Source organism: Empidonax traillii, unplaced genomic scaffold (genome assembly GCF_003031625.1).
Source record: "Empidonax traillii isolate 1590-97213 ecotype Southwest subspecies unplaced genomic scaffold, ASM303162v1 scaffold1054:size196387, whole genome shotgun sequence".
Taxonomy (NCBI): Eukaryota; Metazoa; Chordata; class Aves; order Passeriformes; family Tyrannidae; genus Empidonax; species Empidonax traillii.
In genome coordinates, this window is record NW_020956247.1 from 162,127 (window position 1) to 175,944 (window position 13,818).

A 13,818-nucleotide genomic window follows, 5' to 3' on the forward strand; every position below is an offset into this window, starting at 1 on the left:
TTATCTGAAAAAAAAGCACTGATAAAGGAGAACTTCATCCTTGAAGGAAGCATCTTCTGTAAACTGAAATTAATTGGGGCCTGACTATTGGTTGACGGTCCTCCAAGGACATTTAAAGGAGAAAGTGAAAGGGAGGATGATGAAGTAAGCCCCCAGACTCATTTAGGGAAGACCCCCCGAGGTGTAGCACGCAGGCATGGGGAAATTCCAATGTACACATGCATGTGCAGAAGGGGCACCACTTTCATAATGGGGGAAGGGACTGAAGGTCTCTAGCTGGGCGGTGCTGACCACATCTGCCCAGGTAGACATCACAGGTTAATTGTATAAAAAGCAGATAGCTCTTGCTGGGAGCAGACTCAAGTTTCACATGGAGGACAACGATGCCTTTGCAGGGATACTCGCTATCTTGTGAGCCTGCCGACGCTCCAGGGATGCAGCTTCTGCTATGGGGAATTATAGTCATTCTGGGATTGGTAAGACAACCTCATAAGTAACACCTGAGGGAGTGGGGGGTTGTCTTGGGGGCTTATTTGTCTTCTCTTTTCTGTCTCTCAGTTTCTCATTTTGTTTGCTGCTTCTTTGTAATAAACATTGTTTTGTTGAACTTTCAACAGTGTACTGGTTTCAGTTTTGGAAATCTCCCTGCTACACCCCTTGTCCTGTCACTTACAGGCCCTTGTAAATGTCCCTCTCTGATCTTCTTGTAGGGTCTCTTTAGGTACCAGAACACCCCAATTAGGTCACCATGAAGCCTTCTCTTTTCCAGGCTGAACAATCCCAATTCTTTCAACCTTTCCTCGTTGGAGAGGTGCTCTATCCCTCTAATCATCTTCATGGTCCTCCTCTGGACTTGTTCCTACAAGTTGATGTCCTTCCTACACTGAGGACCTTAGAGTTGGATGCAGTACTCCAGGTGGGGTCTCACCAGAGCAGAGTAGAGGGGCAAGAATCCCCTCCCTAGACCTGCTGGCCTGTAGGGATAAAATACACTTTCTGGAAGATTTCACTACGAGGAGATAAGAGTTTTTCTTTTAAAAAAATTTTCTTGCCTAGAAGAAACATCTTTCCCAAAGACAGATGTTTTCTCCTCCTGCATTCCAGAGATGCTCTCTGTCATATGAGGAAAGAGATAAGCACTCACAGACATGTTAAGGGCATCTATGGCATGGAGGGCCAGGGGACCAGCAATGATAAAAGTCCTGAGAAGAAAAGAGGGCATGTCTTTCTCAGGTCCAGTGTTTAAAGCACACTTAGGATAATCTTCTTTAAAGTCTAGTGTTCTTGACTTTGGAAATAAATTTTCTTATAATCCTTCCACTGCCTGGCATTTTGGGGGTACCTGTGTGTTATCTTACTTCACATGGTCATACTGCTTTTGATGCAGCCCAGGACAAGGTTGGCTTTCTGGGCTGCAAGTGTACATTGCCAGCTCATTTTCAGCATCTCATCCACCATCACCCTCAAGTCCTTGGCAGGGTTGCTCTCAATTTGTTCATCTCCCAGACTGGATTGATATCGGGGGTTGCCCAGACCCAGGTGCAGCACCTTGCACTTGGTCTTGTTAAACCACATGAGATTTCATGGGCCCACTCCTCAAGTTTGTCCAGGTCCCTCTGGATGTCATCCTGTCCTTCAGGTGTGTCAACCACACCACTCAGCTTGGTGTTTGAAAGAGTCATGATGGTCTCAGAGGTAACCTTAGAATCTTAAGAATTTTTTAGTTTGCCCTTACTGCTTAAACTTTGTAACTTTGAAACCCTTACCTAAACACTGCTAAAAGATAAAAATTAGGGAGGTCAGAAACCTATGCAGCTGTAGTTTTAATTAGTTTTGGAGACCGTTACACTCTAGAGAGCTAAATCAATAGAAAATTGTTTAGGTAAAAGTAATCCAAGTCTAATCTTTAACCAAAGATGGATGATGAATACTGTAGCAATAAGATATGAAAATATACTCTAGAGAGCTAAATCAATCAAAGATTAGGTAGACGTTTAAGTTATCTTTAACTAAAAATTGATACTGATGTCTTGTAACAATAAAATATAAAACTTTTTCAAAGACTGTTTAAGTAGAAGAAGTCTAGGTTATCTTTAACTAAAGATTAATGTTGATGCCTTGTAACAATAAGATGATTGACTGTCAAGGAGGTTCTTGGGATGTGAAAGTGTATAAAAGCTCACAAAATCCTTGTTTCAGTATAGTGCTTATGGAGGAGCTCTCCCCAACACTACCCTGACATTACAGTAAAGGAATGCTGGCTTAACAGTATCATGCTGTTGAGGTTGATTTCTTTGAATCAGTGTCATCTCCAAACTTGCTGAGCGTGGCACTTGATCCCTTCGTCTACATCATTAGTGAAGATATTAAATAACACTGGTCCCAGTACAGCATCACAGGAAGGACATCAACCTGTTGGAGTGAGTCAGGAGGAGTCCACGAAGTTGATCAGAGGAATAGAGCACCTCTCCTATGAGGAAAGGTTGGGAGAATTGGGATTGTTCAGCCTGGAAAAGAGAAGGCTTCATGGTGATCTAATTGTGGTCTTCCGGTACCTAAGGGACCCTACAAGAAAGATGGAGAGGAACATTTTACAAGGACCTGGATTGACAGGATAAGAGTTTAGATTAGATATTAGGAAGAAATTCTTGACTGTGAGCGTGGTAAGGCACTGGCACAGGTTGCCCAGAGAAGTTGTGGATGTCGCATCCTTGAAAGTGTTCAAGGCCAGGCTGGATGGAGCTCTGAGCAACCTGGTTTAGTGGAAGGTGTCCCTGCCCACAGCAGGGGGGTAGGAACAAGATGATCTTTAAGATCTCTTACAACCCAAACCATTCTATGATTCTATGAAATATATTCTAAATTGCTGGGATGTTTGCTTTTCAAGGGTGTTTGTTTTTTCCAGTTGTCACAACCCATTGGTAGGGGGTGTGATGTTCCTTGTAAATTCTCATCAGGCTGAACAAAGACACCAGTCCATGTGTCAGGGAACTCATGTTTTTATTGTATGGTTGCCTTAACTCCAGAAAACAGCCCACTGCTTAGACTCAGAAGTGGTGGCTTAATTTTGTACAGTGCACTGCAATAAGTTCTCAACTCTCACAGCAAACTTCTTAAAGGTGCTGAGTCACAAGTCACAACACACCACCAAAGGTGCTGGCTAACGAGTCACAATACCACTTCTCAAAGGTGCAGGTTAAGAAGCCACAACACACCACTTTCTCATAGATGCTGGCTCACAAGCCACAACACACTTCCACAAGCTCCTCACTCCCACAACAAACTTCACTATGGGGTAGAATATGATAGATGTGCTTTGCCCAGACAAAGCAATGGAGGAGGAAAATAAAGGTGGAAAGAGAGAGAGAACAAAGAATATCACCAGTCCTTAGATCCCACATTGGTCCTGCTATGTGGATGGTCCAGAGCTGGAGTTGACAAAGGGAGTTTACGAGAAAGTAAAAGGGGGAAAAAAGAGTGAGTGGGACTGATCCACTTCCTTTTATAGTGAACCTAGTGCACACCTGTTATGTAAACTAGATTTTTTCTGTCACTTCCTTCACATTCATGCACAACCAGCCCTTTGAGCCCTCCTCCAGGAAGTGAGTCAGGGCAGAGAGGGTGCTGAACATGAGTCTCAAGGTGGAGCAGAAAGTTGGCTCAGAACAGCACTGCCCTGCCTCCATGGGACACTCTCTTCCAATCACAACTTTCCTGTCACAGCAGTCAGAATGTTTGAGACAAACATGCTTATGTTTAGTCCTCCACATCAGTTGACATATTATCTGTGTTAGCAACAAAGCAATAAGAAAGATGGTGAAAATTCCTGAACCTGTAGGTGGCAGAGACAAAAGGGGACTGGGACCAAGTTGAGAGCAGGATGGAAGAGCAGAAAGAGCCTGTGTGGTTTCATCACTGAAATCTTTCAGAGTTCTTATCCTACAGAGTGGAAAGGGATCCTATAAACTTCTGTATACTTTGCATAAGACATGAATTTAAAGAGTATTCAAAGCATCTTTCATGCTAATTAAACCAGACAGTTCCAAGTATGCTTAACATAGACATCTAAAAGACTAATACAACTGTTTCTGGGAACAGATATAGCTGTCCCGCAGTGACCTTCACTGAGGTGGTGGTTTCTGTTTTCATTTAAAGTGTAAATATAGGCAGGTTTACCTTTTCCCAGAGAAGATAGGAATAATTAAAATAAAGTGTATTCTCGCACAGTACACTTATCAATGAAGGGCAAAATTGAAGTAAAATAAGTCAGGCTATCATCAGAGAATATAGTAGGGACAACAATAACTTTCAGCAATTTCTAAAAGCATAATACCAAAAACAACCAAGCATACTGCTTCACTTCAGGGTTACAGTTTACTCATTGGCTAATGAAACAGAAAACAATTGCTGAACAGATAATGGGACATGATCCAGGTTACTTTTATCACTATTTTAGCAAGCCATACTTTCAGAATCACATTTTAAAATGGTTTCTGGAGGATGGTTTGACAAAAAAAGAGCCAATAGTTAAATAAAGTAACATAATTCTCATTTCCTATGAGGAGATTTATGTCGTTTACTCAGTAAAACGATTGGTCATTTTTGTAAGTTATCTTGAACCTTTGATCTACCTTCAAAAATTTATTTACCTTGTGATGTAGCCTTCACGAGTTTAAAATAGCAACCTTAGAACCTTATAGATATGTCTGGTAATCCTGCTCTGCTATTGACTCAATAAAGAGATTAATTTCTGATAGATATTGAAATTCACCTGACTCTTTTTTCATGAGCCTTCAGTCCATTAGAAACCAAAGATCCCATATAAACTGTTTTGCCATTTTCATGGTAATGGAAGATGTACAGACAAGAGAGAGACAGAGCTCTGAACAACAAAAGCCAAACAAGAAGGAATAAAAATATCTCATCTGATTATTTCTAGTATTAGTTCAACTGAGGCAATTAACAAGTTTTCACCATCAGTTGCCATGGTGTATTGTGCTTTACATTACCAAACCCAGCTTAAGGGATTTTCTGGCAAGCATATTAAAATTTGGGATCGCTTTTCCCTTTTGTTGCACTTTCCTCTTTGGTCTCATTGACCAAACTATTAACAGAGTAGCAAGATTACAGCACAGAGAGACTTCGAGGTCATCAGTCCTGTTCCCCAGACACATGTGGTAGATTCAAGTTGTTAAGTCCCAGAAGATGAAGGCTACTGGTACAATGGGATAGCATTAAGAATTTGGGGTTGTCTTTACTATTCTGCTGGGGAAAAAACTCTGCCCTCTCCTGGAAGCTGTGAAACATGAACCTTCACTACAATTTTCCCTGCGCTGTTAGGTTTGACACCCTGACACACTAGAGAAGGTTCTGCTGTGTTTGCAGGTCACTAAGATTGCAGACAGCCCTTCAGGAAACCCCTCTTTGGGCAGGGGTCATTATGGTTCCCTATTCCTGCCAACATCATTAACCATGCCTGTATTTCACCTATGCACAACTTCTGCAACAATGTCCAGTGCACTTGGTAATATTAGTTTGCCTAACCTGAAATTTGCTCTTTTCCTGCTGTCAAGCTTATTAAATCCCTTTCCTCAGTAACTTTCTATTTCAGTTAGAAGAAATACAGAGTTTGTATCTATTGCAATGTATCCCTTAGAAAACCAGAATCATTAAACTTCCATTTAAATCAAAGAATCTTTCTCATTATTTGTCTGCTCATTATTCATAACAGCAACACAATATTGCAATAATTGGAGCTACATTAAGTTTTGCTTTTACTGTCTATACATAAAAGTTCTACATATGGAAACTGTGGAAGCCACTCAAGACCCCAGCACTATAAATAGTGCTCTATTTGTAGTGAATAAAAATTGAAACAAATCTCCCAGCACTGGAACACAGCACATCCTATTAGATGTTAAGCTCTGCCTGTGCTAAAAGTGAGAGGCTCTAAATGATAAATGCCAGCAGTGGTAGAAGCTAAGATACTGGGTGGAAACTCCAGTATGCTGTCAGGAGCAGTTTGCTGCCCAAGAGCTGGAAGCACACAAATTGGATCACTCTTTATATGCTTTGCCAAACCGTCCAGGTTTAAATGAGACACGGGTCTTTTGCTGAGGATGAGTTATGAGAAAAGACCCAAACTGCTCCCTCTAAGCAATTATAAATTCGAAATTAAGAGGCTCCGATTGAAGGAGAACAAATTATGGAAAAGGGAAAATAAAAGCCCTTTATTAAAAGGTATGTGTGTATTAACAGAAACAACGAAAAGAAACAAGTAAAACAACCAAACAATACTCCTATACCCACAAATAATCCCCTTCAAAAAACAAACCGATAAACAGGCAAAGGGAAAAGTAAATAATTCAATTTGCGCCCTTTGGTGCAATTCCAACCACAGTTAAAAGGGGACGCCGTTGGGTCACTGGAGATGCAGAGGTTGTAATTTCCTGTGCCAGGCACCAGGTGGCACTGTTGGATCACTGGAGATGCAAAGCCTGTAATGTCCTGTGCCAGTCACCAGGTGGCACTGTGGGATCCCTGGTCGCTGCCACGTGGAGGGGATGGGGGGGGAAAAGAACACCCTCCGGGATGTGTCAGAGAAAACCAAACTGGTCCTCCCTTCCCTTCCCACACACCTGGAAATGGGAGAGGGAGAGGGGGAAAGGGACCAGACAACTCTCACTTACTCTGACTGGTCAGTCTCCTCTGCACAGTCCTCTCTCTCCCCCTGATGTGCACAAGGACCATCACCAGGGAAAAAGAAAAAAGAAAAAAACCCCAGAAAAAAAGCTCCTCTCCGACAAGAAAAAAACAAACAACAGGCAGCGTCCGCAACTGGCAAGAAGGTCCCGAGCCACAGGAATCACCAACCTCCACTCCCGACCTGTGTTCCAGAAACCCTCAGCACACCAACTCCTCCCCCCATTGCCAAGGAAACGAGAGAAAAAAGTAAACGATAGCCCTTCATCTGCCCCATTTCCTAGGAGACTAATTTTTCAGTCATTAGCCATCCCGGCTAGTTCTTTGTATCTCTCAAGTACTCACTTGATAGCTACTTGATAGCTCTGCACACAGGGGCAGGGGGAAGGGAAAAAATTCCTGACTAGTTTCCAAGAACTATATCCATGACAATATCCATCCCTAATTTTTTTCCTTTCCCATACTCTATCAAATTAAACTTTTTGAACTCCATACATTCATGCATTATTCTAAACTATGTGCACTTTCACAAATATATAGGTACAAATATGGATACAGAGTTATGGTCTGTTCACCCTAAGATAATATCTCCTTGAGGTATGCACCTGGTTTCTCCATCTTCTTGCATCACCCACCATGTGCAACCAGGTCCTTGGGCAAAAACAATTCCATGAATGGATTTGCCTTTGCTCGAGGCGAGGTTAACCCAAACTGTTTTACCTAACATACCTCTCATGTGAATCACTGGGACCTTGTCCCTGTCTACAGTGTGAAGGGACTCTGATCAGGCAGGGCCGGTTCAATTGACAGAGCCTCTAGTGTTGACTCACCATGTAGCCTTTGCTAGGTGTTGATCCCAAGGTTTGAAAGTCCCTCCACCTAATGCTTTCAGGGTAGTCTTCAACAGTCCATTACACACTTCAACCTTCCCGGCAGCTGCTGCATGGTATGGTATGTGATAGACCCACTCAATGCCATGCTCTTTCGCCCAGGTGGTAACTAAACTATTCTTGAAGTGTGTCCCATTATCTGACTCAATTCGCTCTGGGGTGCCGTGTCGCCACAGGACCTGTTTTTCGAGGCCCAGGATGATATTTTTGGCAGTGGAGTGGGGCACTGGATGCGTCTCCAACCATCCAGTGGTGGCTTCCACCATGGTGAGCACATAGGGCTTTCCTTGACGGGTCTGTGACAGTGTGATATAATCAACCTGTCAAGCCTCCCCATATCTGTATTTACTCCAACGTCCACCATACCACAGGGGCTTCAGTCTCTTAGCCTGTTTAACGGCAGCGCATGTCTCACAGTCATGGATAACCTGAGAGATAGCATCCATCATTAGATCCACCCCTCGGTCTCGTGCCCATCTGTAGGTGGCATCTCTGCTCTGATGGTCGACGGCATCATGGGTCCATCGTGCTAAGAACAATTCCCCTTTGTACTGCCAGTCTATATCCACCTGTTACACCTCAATTTGTGCAGCTCGGTCTGCCTGTTCATTGTTGTGATGCTCTTCATTGGTTAGATTTTTGGGCACATGGGCATCTACGTGACAGACTCTCACAATCAGCTTGTCTACCCGGGTAGCAATGTCTTGCCATATATCAGCAGCCCAGATGGGTTTTCCCCTACGTTTCCAATTGGCCTTCTTCCATCTGTCCAACCACCCCCACAGGGCATTGGCCACCATCCATGAGGTAAAGTTTTGGCCACTTCTCTCATTCAGCAATGTCCAAGGTCAACTGGACAGCTTTGAGCTCTGCGAATTGGCTTGATTAACCCTCTCCTTCCATAGCTTCTGCAACTCCATACAGCTGCTTTCCATTTACGTTTCATCCCTACAATACTGCAGGAACCATCAGTAAAGAGTGCGTGGCGTATGTCTTCTTCTGGTAGTTGGTTGTATGCTGGGGATTCCTCCGCCCGTACCACCTGCTCCCCTTCTTCTTCTGCTAGACTAAAATTCTCACCTTCCGGCCAGTTCGTGATGATTTCTAGGATCCCAGGGCGATTTGGGTTTCCACTCTGGGTGTGCTGTGTGATCAGGGCGATCCATTTGCTCCATGTAGCATCAGTGGCATGATGCGTAGAGGACGTCTTCCCTTTGAACATCCAACTCTATACCGGTAGCCGAGGTGCCAGGAGGAGCTGTTTTTCTGTGTCAATCACCTCTGAGGCAGCTTGTACTCCCTCATAAGCTACTAGGATCTCCTTTCTTGTTGGAGTGTAACTGGTTTCCGATCCTCTGTAGCTTCGGCTCCAGAATCCAAGTGAGAGGTCTCGGGTCTTGCCAGGCACCTTCTGCCAGAGGCTCCAGGAGAGACCCTTATCCCCAGGTGCAGAGTAGGGCACATTCTTCACATCTGGTCCTGCCCTGCTGGTCCAAGGGCTACAGCATGGGTAATCTCCTGTTTAATCTGTTCAAATGCTTGCTGTTGTTCAGGACCCCACTGGAAATCATTCTTCTTGCAGGTTACCAGATAGAGAGGGCTTACGATATGACTGTACTCAGGGATGTGAACTCTCAAAAAACCTATGGCACCCAGGAAAGCTTGGGTTTCCTTCTTGTTAGTTGGTGGGGTCATTGCTGTGATTTTATCGATGACTTCAGTCAGGATCTGACGACGTCCATCTTGCGACTTTACTCCCAGGAACTGGATCTCCCGGGCAGGTCCCTTGACCTTACTCTTTTTGATGGCAAACCCAGCTCCCAGGAGAATCTGTATGATCTTCTTTCCTTTCTCAGAGACCTCTTCTGCTGTGTCCCCCCCATACAATGATGTCATCAATGTGCTGCAGGTGTTCTGGGGCTTCCCCTTTCTCTAGCGTAGCCTGGATCAATCCGTGGCAGATGGTGGGACTGTGTTTCCACCCCTGGGACAGTCAGTTCCAAGTGTACTACACGCCTCTCCACGTGAAAGCAAACTGCGGCCTGCACTCTGCTGCCAAGGGAATGGAGAAGAATGCATTCACAATGTCAATAGTGGCGTATCACCTCGCTGCCTTAGACTCCAGCTTGTACTGGAGCTCAAACATGTCTGGAACAGCGGCACTCAGCGGCAGGGTGGCCTCATTCAGGCCACAATAGTGCACAATCTCCATTCTCCATCAGACTTACGCACATGCCAAATGGGGCTGTTGAAGGGGGAGTGGATCCTGCTGATCACTCCTTGGCTCTCCAGCTCACGGATCGTCTTATGGATGGGGATCACAGAGTCTCGGTTCGTTCGGTACTGCCGATGATGCACTATTGTGGTGGCAATTGGCACTCACTGTTCCTCAACCTTCAACAGTCCCACAGCAGAAGAGTTCTACGAGAGTCCAGGTAATGAATTCAACTGCTTAGCTACCTCTGTCTCCACAGCAGCTATATCGAAAACCCATCTATGTCCCTTGGGGTCTTTGAAATACCCATTCCTAAGGGAGTCAATGCCCAGGATACATGGGGCATCTGGACCAGTCACAATGGGGTGTTTCTGCCACTCCTTCCCGGTCAAGTTCACTTCAGCTTCCAACACAGTCAACTACTGCGACCCTCCTGTCACCCCAGAAATGGAAATAGTCTCTGGTTGCACATGTCCTGAGGGCATTAACGTGCATTGAGCGCCAGTGTCAACCAAAGCCTTGTATTCTTGTGGGTCAAGGCCACCGGATCCACACCGTCCAATAGACAAGGTTGCCCTGTACCTCTACCTGGCTAGAGGCAGGGCCCCTCTAATACTGGTCTCCGTCCTGCTCATCACAGTTTTCCATCTGCAAATACCGGTTGGAGGTACCTTCTAGCGGGTCAGATCCCTGCCCATGGGATACCAACACTGCACTCACTTTCATGGACTTTGCTTTTTTCCTGTCCTTCAACTCTTGTACTCGGGCTGCCAAGACATGGGTAGGTTTCCTGTCCCTCTGTCTCATGTCTTCTCCGTGATCAGATAGGAAATACCACAGCTCTGGTCATGAGGTCTGTCTACCCTCTCTAGCTGTGGGGTGCCTGTTTCTCACTGGTGCCACCTGGGAACTGTTTCTCTCAATCTTTTCAAGGATTTTTTACTGTTGATCTTGTATTTTTGTAGTTAGGGTAGTGAGGTTATTGATCAATGTCTCTACAGAGGAAACGTGGGCTTGTAATGGTCCTTGGACCATACTGTCGTACACCCGAAGTCTATTTGCTATAGACATCACTGGCTCTCTCTTTTCCCCAGCCTCCAATGATGTCAGGTGTGCAGATGACGTGTGCAGATGGCCCCATACATATGAAGACCCACCACATTAGTGGGGTGCATTTAACCTTGTCAGGATTGTCAGTGGCTTGTATATCCCTTCCAAACAGTACCTCCAACAGTGCCATTTCCCTCAGGCGTTGGATCCCCTCCTCCATGGTATTCCAGCTCTTCCCACAATTGTCTGTCTGCAAGGCCTCTCTGTAAAAGAACCTCATACCATCCAACATCCATGCCCAGAGAGACAGGGACTTTGATTCTCTCACAAACGCCTCCTCAGTGCCCACATCCTGGGCAATAGACCTCAAGAACCTTGCTTTACTGCCATCAAGGTTTATGGCATCACCCGTGGAGTCCCAAACTCTGATCATCCAGGTTAGTATGGGCTCATTCGGCTGACGAATGACGTCTGCCCGTAAGTTCCGGAGGTTGTCATACGATAAGGACTCAGGGATGATTTCTGGTTCCAGGTTAACTGCCTGTGAGGGTCCTGCCTCTCCATCATCATCAACTGGGTGGGTTGATTTGGTCTTATATTTCCTCTTTTGGATAGGGGCAACCTCCATTGACTTCTTTGGTCCCTTGGAATTGGCCTTATCTGGAGTCACCCTTGTATCAGGCATCTCGTTTTCATCTTTTCCTTTTCCCTGTGAGGGCTGCACCATACTGAGCAGCTTTCTGTAGGCAATGGCCAAAAGTCCACATGCAGCTGCCAGCTGCCTCTCTATGGGTCTACCACGACCTATCTCCCTCACAACTGTCATTATCTTTGTAGGGTTTAGGAGTTGTTCAAGAGTGAGTTTCCTTGTTGTAGGAACTGAACAACTTTCTAGAAATTTACCCATGACCTATGCCATTCGAGGTTTTCCACCACTGGGGCCGGCTTCTGTGCCCGTTCTTGATAATTCCTGGCCCTAGCTACAAATATTAGATATGACACCAGTTAGTTCTTTGTATCTCTCAAGTGCTCAGTTTATAGCTACTTGATAGCTCTGCACACAGGGGCAAGGGGAAGGGAAAAAATTCCTGACTGGTTTTGAAGAACTAGCTAAACCATGACACAGATCCTTCAGTTGCACTGAGCAACAGAAGATGTATCACAGAAAGTACAGTTGGGGACAGGAAGAAAGGTCAGGAGGAGGAAAACACATGCTTTCAGGTCTTGCTGGATGTTGTGCAGTTCCATCCTGAAGATATTATTCAGACTTTCCGAGGCTGGCTCCTGATTAAAGCTCAGCATGGACCTAGGATGGAGAAATATTGTTTCATATCCAGAAACTTTACCAGGCAATACAAATTACCTAATGGAGTGGAGAACAAAAATTTGTCTGTACTTTTGTGCCTTGATGGCATTTTGGTTGTTGAAATTAAGAACTCAGTGGGAAAGAATTAGTCTTGTCCATAGTTTGTTGCTAATTGTTTTCTTAACAAAAAGCAGCATCAGAAACAACCTGTGATTAGCTGACCATAACCCCCATTTCCCCATCCCCCTGCACTACTGCGCGGGAGGAGGTAGAGCCCATGAAGAAGGAAGGGGTAGGAGGAAGGTATATTTTAAGATTTGTTTTACTTCTCATTATTCTGCTCTGATTTTGATTAGTACTAAATTTGATTAATTTGCCCAAGTCAAGTCTGGTTTGCCTGTGATGGCAATCGGTGAGTGACCTCTCCCTGCCCTTATGTCAACTTATGAGCCTTTTGTTATATTTTCTCTCCCCTGTCCACTTGTGGAGGGGAGTGATAGTGTCTTTGGTGGGCACCTGGCCTCCAACCAGGGTCAACCCACCACAGTTTGTAAATACTCTGCACTGGTTCAGCCCCACCTCGAGTACTGTGTGCAGTTCTGGCCATCACAATATAAAAAAGGTATTAAGCTAAGAAGTACCACGAGGATGGTGGAGGGACTGGAGGGGAAGTCTTATGAGGAGTGGTTGAGGTCACTTGGTTTCTTCAGCCTGGAGGAGACTGAGGGGAGACCTCATTGCTGTCTTCAACATCCTCACAAGGGGAAGCAGATGGGCAGGTACCGATCTCTTCACTCTTGCGACCAGTGACAGGACTCAAGGAAATGGCATGAAGTTGAGTCGGGAGGTTTAGGTTGGATATCAGGAAAAGGTTTTTCACCCAGAGGGTGGCTGAGCACTGGAGCAGGCTCCCCAGGGAAGTGGTCACAGCACCAAGCCTGTCTGAGTTCAAGAATTGTTTGGACAAAGCTCTCAGGCACATGGCTTGATTCTTGGGGTGTCCTGCACAGGACCAGGAGTTAGACTCAATGATCCTGATGGGTCCCTTCCAACTCAGCATATTCTATGATTCATTGATTCTATGAAACATTTGAGGAGATCTGCAGCTGCAAGTCAAACTGCCTCATTTTATATGTACTGGAGATGAGTATGACTGCTGTGCTATGAATAGTAAAGGAATGTGGAATGGAAAGTACCAAGTTAAATACAGACTTTTTATGATAGACATCTGTTGTTTGGACAAATCAAAAACATATTAAAATGAAACTGAATACAAATACAATTTTAAGAATATGAAAAAATCTGAGAGACAAAACTCAGGCACTTACTAGCTGAAGTTAGTTCAAAATGAAAGCCCTAAGCTTGTACTTCTGCACGTCCATTCATTAGAAAGATTTATGTCATGATTATTTAGACTTGAAGATATTTGACACAATTGACTTTAGAAAAGTGGTTAGACTAAGTCTTACTTTTTTATTATTATTATTTGCACTAAAACTCACGAGAAATTTGTGCAAGAAATACAGAATAAGGTCTGGATTGTACATTTCCATCATATGCAATTATTTTGTTTGTTGAATAGAGCAGAAGTCAAGAACCTAATGTTTTCTAACAAACCAACCCAAATATAAAACATATGTCCCTCCATTTCCACT

At 44.5% G+C, this 13,818-nt stretch overlaps 1 protein-coding gene across 1 annotated transcript; it reads left to right on the forward strand.

Moving 5' to 3' along the window:
* Positions 1-1,683: 1,683 nt before the first annotated feature.
* Positions 1,684-12,312, forward strand: LOC114068386 (heat shock protein beta-3-like). The gene is made up of 3 exons (XM_027904411.1): positions 1,684-1,695; positions 5,980-6,105; positions 12,079-12,312. Exons 1-3 carry the CDS (start codon positions 1,684-1,686, stop codon positions 12,310-12,312), a joined length of 372 nt encoding a protein of 123 aa, XP_027760212.1.
* The last annotated feature ends 1,506 nt before the right edge of the window (positions 12,313-13,818 follow it).

Coding starts and splice junctions, on each gene's coding strand:
- LOC114068386 (XM_027904411.1), top strand. Junction 6,106..12,078: donor CAGGTTTAAATGAGACACGG/GTCTTTTGCTGA, acceptor ACATGCTTTCAG/GTCTTGCTGGATGTTGTGCA.